Source organism: Oryx dammah, unplaced genomic scaffold (genome assembly GCF_014754425.2).
Source record: "Oryx dammah isolate SB20612 unplaced genomic scaffold, SCBI_Odam_1.1 HiC_scaffold_27, whole genome shotgun sequence".
NCBI lineage: Eukaryota > Metazoa > Chordata > Mammalia > Artiodactyla > Bovidae > Oryx > Oryx dammah.
Window position 1 is genome coordinate 16,362,277 of NW_024070211.1, and position 8,337 is coordinate 16,370,613.

General features: G+C 59.5%; 1 protein-coding gene across 2 annotated transcripts; it reads right to left on the reverse strand.

The window, feature by feature from the left end:
- Positions 1-1,572: 1,572 nt before the first annotated feature.
- PTMA (prothymosin alpha) lies at positions 1,573-6,903 on the reverse strand. 2 transcript variants are annotated; one of them, XM_040228122.1, is made up of 5 exons: positions 6,417-6,903; positions 3,525-3,596; positions 3,171-3,264; positions 2,574-2,647; positions 1,573-2,329 (listed from the first exon to the last, which is right to left on the reverse strand). In XM_040228122.1, the coding sequence occupies exons 1-5, from the start codon at positions 6,459-6,461 to the stop codon at positions 2,282-2,284; spliced, it is 333 nt and encodes a 110-aa protein (XP_040084056.1). In that variant the 5' UTR covers positions 6,462-6,903; the 3' UTR covers positions 1,573-2,281. The 2 variants fall into 2 exon arrangements, with proteins under 2 accessions (XP_040084056.1, XP_040084055.1); XM_040228121.1 differs by having other exon boundaries at positions 3,171-3,267; positions 6,417-6,669.
- Between the last annotated feature and the right edge of the window lie 1,434 nt (positions 6,904-8,337).

Sequence of the window (8,337 nt, forward strand, 5' to 3'; positions counted from 1 at the left end):
CACACACGAGGCTCTTCTGTGGACCCCTCACACCACACACGAGGCTCCACTGTGGAGCCTTCACACCACACACGAGGCTCCACCGTGGACACCCCACACCACACACACACAGACACACACGAGGCTCCTCTGTGGAACCCTCACACCACACACACACGCGCAAGGCTCCTCTGTGGACCCCTCACACCACACACACGAGGCTCCTCTATAGACACCCCACACCACACACACACGAGGCTCCGCTGTGGACACCCACACCACACACAAGGCTCTTCTGTGGACCCCTTACACCACACGAGGCTCCTCTGTGGACCCCTCACACCACACACACAAGGCTCCTCTATAGACACCCCACACCACACACACACACACACACACGAGGCTCCTCTGTGGACACCTCACACCACACACACACACACGAGGCTCTGGTGTGGACCCCTCACTCCACACACCAGGCTCCTCTGTGGACACCCCACACCACACACACACACGAAGCTCCGCTGTGGACCCCTCACACCACACACAAGGCTCCTCTGTGGACCCCTCACACACACAAGGCTCCACTTTGGCCACCTCACACCACACACGAGGCTCTGCTGTGGACACCCCGCATCACTCACGAGGCTCCTCTGTGGACCCTCACACCACACATATAAAGCTCATCTGTAGACCCCAGAAGGTTCTTAGAGAGCTCCTCACCATTCTAAAAATTCCAAGCAGCTCACATATCAGCCCTTACTGTGCTGAAGGGGCAGGGTGTCTCTCCCCAAACCGAGGTATTCCGTTTCTTCTGGAGATCGGAATTTTGAATAAGTGCAAGGTTGGTAAGGAATCTGCCTGCAATGCAGGAGACCCAGGTTCAGTCCCTGGGTCCAGAAGGTCCCCTAGACAAGAAAATGGCAACCTACTCCAGTATTCTTACCTGGGAAATCCCATGGACAGAGGAGCCTTGCAGGCTACAATCAACAGGGTCCCAATGGTCAGACTTAGCTCTTAGTGACTAACCCTAGGCTGCATTAGTATCCTGGAAGGTCTATCCTAAGGGACCAGAAGGTGCCACGTGTCACCACCAGGGGGAGCCATTCAGTGGCCAGGATAATCCAGTGAGGCCTTTGAGGTGAAGGGCACAGCTAGCAGCTGTCCCACAGGGAGGTGGCATCTCTGGGATCTTTGGCCCTGAGTTTACACTTGGGCCTGGACCACCCCCTACCCCACCTCCTGGATCCTTCCCCCAGCCTATAGAAGTGTCGGCACATTTCCAAGGAAACTGGGTTAAAGAACTTCAGTGAAGAAGTTCTCACTACAATCCTAGGAAGGGATGAAGCTGGTAAGTGGCTCCCCCTTCAGCCCATAGCTCTACAGTGCTCCCATCATGTCCCCATTAGCCAGTTGCAGCTCAGTACTTGACTACACGATGGCCACCCACCAGACCCTGGTGCCAAGGGGCACACCTCCCCCAACTGAGGTCTCTAACCCACAGTCCCCAGGAAGGACAGCAGGTTCAAGATCCTCCCCTCTTCTTGCCCCTGCCCCTCTGGAGAAAGCCTAAAGAAAAACCAGGCCTGAGACAGCTTTGTTAGAACAACTCAGCAAAATAAAATTCCGGTTTATTGTTGGACAACATTGTTTCACACATACATCAAACAGGCCAAAAAAATAAACAGCAACTTCATAGACAAAAAAAGGAAAAAAAAGAAACCTTTTATCTTTGGCCTTTTTAACCATCTCATACAAACCAACTACTTATAGTACAGCTAAGTACATACACAAAAAAAGTTATTGGAATGCTCGGAATAAGATTGTTTTTTTGTTGTTGTTGTTTTTGCTTTTTTTACAAGGTTTTTTTTCTCCTTTGAGATTATAATGAACATGGTCACACCACAAGTAAAGTCAGAGTAGGACAGAGAACGCTCCGAAGGCTGGTTTGGTCATCTGAGATCATTAAAAATGGCTGACCCCTAACAATATGTACAAAAATATAAAATGTAAATAAAAAATACAAACAAATTTTCCTTTTTAAAGTACTTTAAGAAAAAAAGCAGGGCCTTGGAAGTTTTGGTTCTTTCTTTTTTCCTCCCCTGTTGCAAATTCACGTTGTGGTTTTGGTTGGGTGGTGGAGAGCGCTGTCGTCTGTGGGTGGCGCTGCCCGCCAGGGGCGGGCGGGCGGGCCTCTCTACTCGAAGGTGACCACGTTTAGATTCTGAGACGGGAAGTGGAGGGTGAATAGGTCACGGCGGCTTTTTTTTTTTTTTTTTAAGTTTAACTTTTCCTTTTTTGCTGTCTAGTCATCCTCATCAGTCTTCTGCTTCTTGGTATCCACATCGTCATCCTGGGAAGGGAAGGATTGTCAAGGCCTCTTCCAACCCCCTGGGCCCACCCACCCACTGGCTGAGCTCCTGAGAGCCAAACTAAAACCAGGCATGCGTGGTTCCATAGGGCCCCTGTTCCCACTCCAGCTCAACAGAAGGACCACACACCGCCTCTTATAACCACTTTTAAGTTCCATCAAGCCCTCCAGTGTTAGTGTCTCAGATCCCAGCCCTCTCACCCAACTCAAGCCAGACCAGACCCACCTCGTCATCTTCAGCTGCCCGTTTGCCCGTAGCTGCCTCAGCCTCCTCATCTTCATCTCCGTCCTCTTCCTCACCTGGTGAGAACAAAGCCCAGGTAAACCGCTCTGCCTTCCTCAAGTAACCGGGCACAGTGGGTCCTGGGACTCTCCCACTCAGTGGCAGGCAGCAACAGGTAGGGTGGGGGGGGGGTGGACACGATGACAGGAAAACTGCAGCTCCTTGGGCAATCTCCAGCAACAGAGTAACCAGGGTTGAGTGCTGCTGAGCCATCTCTGCTGCCTGACAAACTGGGCAGTCACTGCACCCACACTGCCCATCATGGGCAGCTTGTCATCAGAGGTAAGAAGACCCAAGCGAAACCAGAGAAGCCCCACCACCCAACTGATCAGGGCATGGAGGGCACTCTCCAGTGGGTGTTGAGTGTGGTGCTAGGGGCACAGCCCCACAGTCACTAGCCTCAAGTGAGAAAGATGCTGGCTCTGTGGCTACAAGCCCAGTTGGAGGTGGTGCCTTGGACCTGCCACCCCCCAGGGAGACCCCAGTCCCTCCCCATCTTCTAGGAAGACCAGAAGGTACCAGAGGAACAAAGCTACTCACCATCACCTTCCTCCTCCTCCTCCTCTTCCTCCCCACCTTCCTCCTCTTCTTCGTCTACCTCGTTGTCGGCCTCCTGCTCCCCATTTTCCTCATTCTCCTCGACAGAAAGTAGAGGAGCTTGTTGATGAGGACAGAACATCACTCTGCCCCCAACGTCACTTCTTCCAGACCCTGCCCTGGGCTTCTACAGACCAGACCCCCGGAGAGATGCCCCCTGAAGTTCCAGCCAGAGATCCCAATACAGAACTGGCTAAGGCCTCGGCCCCCCGCCCCACCCTTGATTAAGCCCAAAGTCTTAAGTAAGAACTCCAGGCCAGGAGCTGCGGGGGGGTCATGACCACAACAGACACTCACAGCATTCCCATTGGCAGGTGCCTCTCTCCCATTCTCCGCCTCCTCCACAACTTCCTTCTTCTCCTTTAAGTCCTTCAAAAAGGAAAAGGGAACCAGTAAGTCTTCTGAGTAGCCTAGGGCTGGCAAAGGGGCCCGAATCTACAGGTAGGAGGGATTCAGTGCCAATCCTGATGTCCCAAGTAACAAGCTCGAAGTTGCAGGTGGGAGAGAGCAAAGAATACTGAGTGTCTGTGGCCGGGATCTCATCCTACTTCTCTACCCTTAAAAACACACACATTTTAAAAAACGGATCCAGGACAGCGGTTCCCACCGCACCTTTACTCATGCTTCTTAGGAAACAAGCCATGTGGCACCACAGACCGAAACCTGTCTGGCCGGGCAGACGAGCCCGGGAACGCTTCACTCACACTCTCTCATCACAGAGTTGTTTCCAACCAGAGAGCTCCGCCTCTCACAAATCCTTCTTGGAAGACAGCAGGTATGTGCCATAAATAAATAAGGCAATGGGGGAGGGCCCTAACACTGCGGGAGGATTCCCGTGGGTGGACTAGCCTGGGAAGGGAATGGGAGGGAACTATCTGGCAAAACTGGGGAAGCCGCTTCTCCAGCCAGAGGCCCCGCAGCCGAGTTCGAGCTCGGAGCCCACGATCTGGCAAGCGCAGGGCTTTCTTTGAAGGCACCAGAATCCCACCCATCCCTCCGTAAGCCACAGCCATCCCAGGAAGAGGCAGACCACAGCCCTGGACTTGGGCGCCGGCTCAGGCGACACACTCCTGGGCTCGAGTGAGGCCTTGCTGCACTCAGGCGCGCAGTCCCTGAAATTTGGCAGTTGCGAGCGCCGAAATGTCCCTCCGTGGCTCTCTCGCCCGTCTGAGGGCCAGCTCGGTGTCCGTCAGGCCGCGCCTCCCCCAAGCCCCAGGGGGCAGCGCCGCCGCGAGCACCCCGCTGCCCCGTAATTTTTTCCATCCAGTGCGGCACACTGCCGCCAACACAAACAGGCTTCGAGCAGCCCGGGAACCGGAGGCCGCTAGGGCGCCTTCCGGTGAAGGGCCCCGGGGCACCTGCCGGCCCCATCCTCCTGGTGCTCCCTGTCCGACACGGCGCGGACCCGGCACCACCGCTCCCGCCCCCTGGCGGCCGGAGCCCCGGGGAGTTGTGGGGGCGGGGAGGTCGTGGCGCGCAGGCGCGCACCCCCGCCCGGCGGGCTTTGCGCGCGGGCCTCTGCACGCACCGCGCGCGCGGAGCACGTGGCCCCGGGGCCTCCGAGTGCGCCCCTGACCCTGGAAACCTGGCGCCCGCTGGCTGCACTGGCACCGCCGGGCGCGCGCCAGTTGGTCTCCAGTCTTTCTGGGCCTCTGGGCGCCCCCGCCGCCGCCCCTCGCAGGCCTAGATGCGCGGGCCTACGTCTCTGTATCTGGCGGGCAAAGTCCCGCGGGAGGCCGCCACGAAGTCCGCGGGGTTTTAGCAGTCCCGTAGCCCGAGGCCTTCGGAGACGCATTCCACAGGGGCATTTAGGGCCCCTAGCGGGAAATCACCTTGGGGGAAAAGCGAACGCCACCGCTGGGAAGGGCTGATCCTCTCCTTCAAACTAGTTCCCTGGCTGGACCCAGAGAGGACCGGAGGGAGCCCCGGGGGAGATCCGTGTCCCAAGCCCCGCACCTCTCGGGGAGTCGCCCCTGGGAAAGAACCAGGGGTGACTCCAGGGGCACAGGGGTTAAGGAGACGCCAAGGTGACTCGCGCCTGTCTCCGCAGGGGCACGAATAAGGACCAAAGGATTAAAAGAAGCGGTTCCTCCTCAAAGTGCCGTGTTCCCGCCAAGGGCGGAGACACTCCCCAGGGCAGGGAGCGGGACCGACGCGGCGCGCAGGAGCGGAGCTGCGCCAAACGCGCAGGATCTCAAAACCGAGGGCAGTGAATCCTCATCACCGGGCCTCAACAGCCCCCGGCGCGCGGCTCGGCCCGCAAGAAGGTAGTCGTGGCCGCAGCTTTTGTTCGCCCGCGTAGTCCCCGAAGCAGCCGCACACTCGGTGCCCCCGGGCAGCCGCGGGGGGCGCCCATCGTCGCCCCGGCGCGCCGATCCTTCACTTTCCGTTTCCTCCCCTCAGGCGCGTGGGCTCGCCTCCTCCTCAGCGATGCCTGGTACCGTTGGTGAATTACTGAGGCTGGGCGGCTGCTCCCGGCACACTCCTCCACACTCCGGGAAACCCACCTCCCCTCCCCGAGGGCAGCCAGAGCGGAGGAGACCTTCACACCTCCGCAGGAAGACAACCGACACCGCGGCCCCGCCGCCCCACTCCGCCTTATCAGAGCCTAGTCCAGATAAACCTCTTCAGATCCACTACAAGGCGCGAAAACTCGGCCGCCCGGCGCCTAACAAAGAGCAGCGCCGCGGACGGGCGCTCGCCACGGAGCCGCCACTTCCCACAGCCGGTCCGCGCCCGCACACGCGGGCCCCCCCAACGCCGGCAGTTCCGATTCCAAAAGCGCTCCAGTTTCAAAGTTATCTCCGTGCGCCCCGTGGGCCGACGACCCCCTAGCCAGGCCCCTATCCTCCGGCCGCCACTCCTTAGAGTCACAAACAAGTTTCGGGAGCCCGTGCAGCAGCCTCCCCTCGAGCCTGTTGGCCTCCGCACTCGCATCTCCGGGTCCCTGAGGGCCCTCAGGACACTCCCGGATGGGCATCACGTTTGCCCACGGCGCTTCCCGCCCCCTCCCCCGCACGCGCACAAAGAGTGGGCTACCTAGTAGCCTAGGCCGGGAGCGGGCGGGCTCCGCAGCGAATGGGAGTAACAGCGGGCTTGGGGCAGAGCCGGGTGCGGTGCGCTAAACACCGCTCCGGCAGTGGCGGCGCGCGGACCCCAAAAGGGCGGGCGGGCGGCGTCTAACCTTACCTTGGTGGTGATCTCGGAGCTGGTGTCCACGGCCGCGTCTGACATGATGGGGCACTCCGGTGATCCGATGCAACGGACTGAGAAGAAAAGCGGGAGTTCGAGGACTCTGGCGGTAAAGCTGCCGGAGTCCGCGGCGGCGGAGATGGCGCGCGGCGGAGGTGGCTGCGGAGATCGGGGAAGCCGGAGACAGGAACAATGCAAAGATGGCTTTTCAGAGCAGCCAGTGGGGAACTCACGCGGCGCCAGAACCTTTAATATAGATTAGTGGGCGGCGCTCGGCCTCCTTTGCCCGAACGCCATTGGCTGCGGGCAGGGAGCGGGCGCTCGCTCATTGGCTCGATTCCGAACAATGGGCAAGCATGCTTAAAGCGGCAGTGCCTTGGTGCGTCCGTGCTGCGCAGTCGCCGGCCGCCCTGTCATTCGGGGTCTGAGTTTGCCGGGTGTCGGCGGCCCGACGCCGCGGGGGGAGGGGCGCGCGCTCGCATTCAGGGCGCGCGCTCCCGCTGCTGTTTTGCTCGGTGCTGCTGACGCAGAAAGCCAAAGCGCGGCAAAGCTGCCCGCCCAGCCCCCACCTTCCCCCTACTCCGTCCTCACCTCTCCCCGCGGATGCTCGGAAGGAGGGGGGGAGGGAAGAAGAGGAGGAGGAGGCGGCTGGCCCATACGACGGCTGCCAGCGAGGGGGAGGGGCAGGCCGGGTGCTGGGCTGTGCTCGCCCCGGGCGGTGCCCTGTGTAGTGCCCGGGGATGCTCACCCCTCCACCCCCGCGGCTTGGCACGTTCCACCACGAATTTTCCCAGCGCAAGTCGGTGGAAAGCCCCACGACGAGCGATGAGGGCGTGAGGCCGAGACCCGCGTACCTGGGCCACCCCCTACGTCCTCTATCCGCGTCCAGTTCTGGGTGCCCCGAGTCTGGGGAGGTGACCCCCTTCGCCCACTACCCAGCCTAGGTGCCCGCCGCCAAAGCCAGCCGACGAGTGGGCTTCGTGCCAAGCATTCACATTGGGGGTATTCGTGCACAGAGGGGACTCGAGGGCCGTTATGGGCTCTGTCGTCGAGCTGAACAGCCCACGGGCGTCGCAACACACCGCGGGTGCCCGCACGTCAGGGTTCTGGTTTGCGCCTGCCCCGAGCGGCCACTGCCGTCGCGACAACTACTGGGATGCTTCTAGGACCTGGCCTTCGAGTGTCGCTCTCCCGCCCCACTTAAAGTTCTGTGAAGGGCACTTGAACATCTCCTTGCTAGGTTATTCGAGGGGAAGGTAATCGTCCCTCAGACCGGGTGGGCTAGTCGTTGGGGGCTCCTTGAAGTTTTGGGCGCCATTTAGAGAACATGAGGAGCCCAAGAAGGGAACCATCTGGACGCCACACTCAAGATGGCGCTGGGTTCGGCGAGCGTGTCGTGACGTGGCGACCCAACCCACTCGGACGATCCAAAAACTGTAGGCGACCCTCTTCTTATTGCCATCGCACTTGACTGTCGAACTGAGACACCGGCTTTGTGGCCGGAAAGATCGAAGTGAGTGCAAAGACGTTCGAGAAAAAAAAATACCTGTGCCACACACAAGATGGCGACAGATAGTGTTCATCCTCGTGTTGCCAGAAGGGGGCGCCCGACACGGAAGGCGGGACTCGGGAGAAGCGAGCGCACACTGGCTGAGAGTGGCGGGCGAACACAAAGTTGACGCTTTGCGTCCTGCTATTGGCAGGTTCCTCTGTCTGTCTCTTGGGGGCCGCCAATTTGGGAATGGAGAAAACCCGGAGTCTGGGATCGCGGAGGAGGGACGATTGCCAAGTACCGCAGTGCTTGAAGTCGGGGGGCGAGAAGAGACTGAGTAGGTTGCCCTTCTTTTTTATTTAAGTCAAGGACCCGTAGCCCTGTTCCCACCGCGAGACACGCCCCCCCCCCTTAACTAAGATCAGC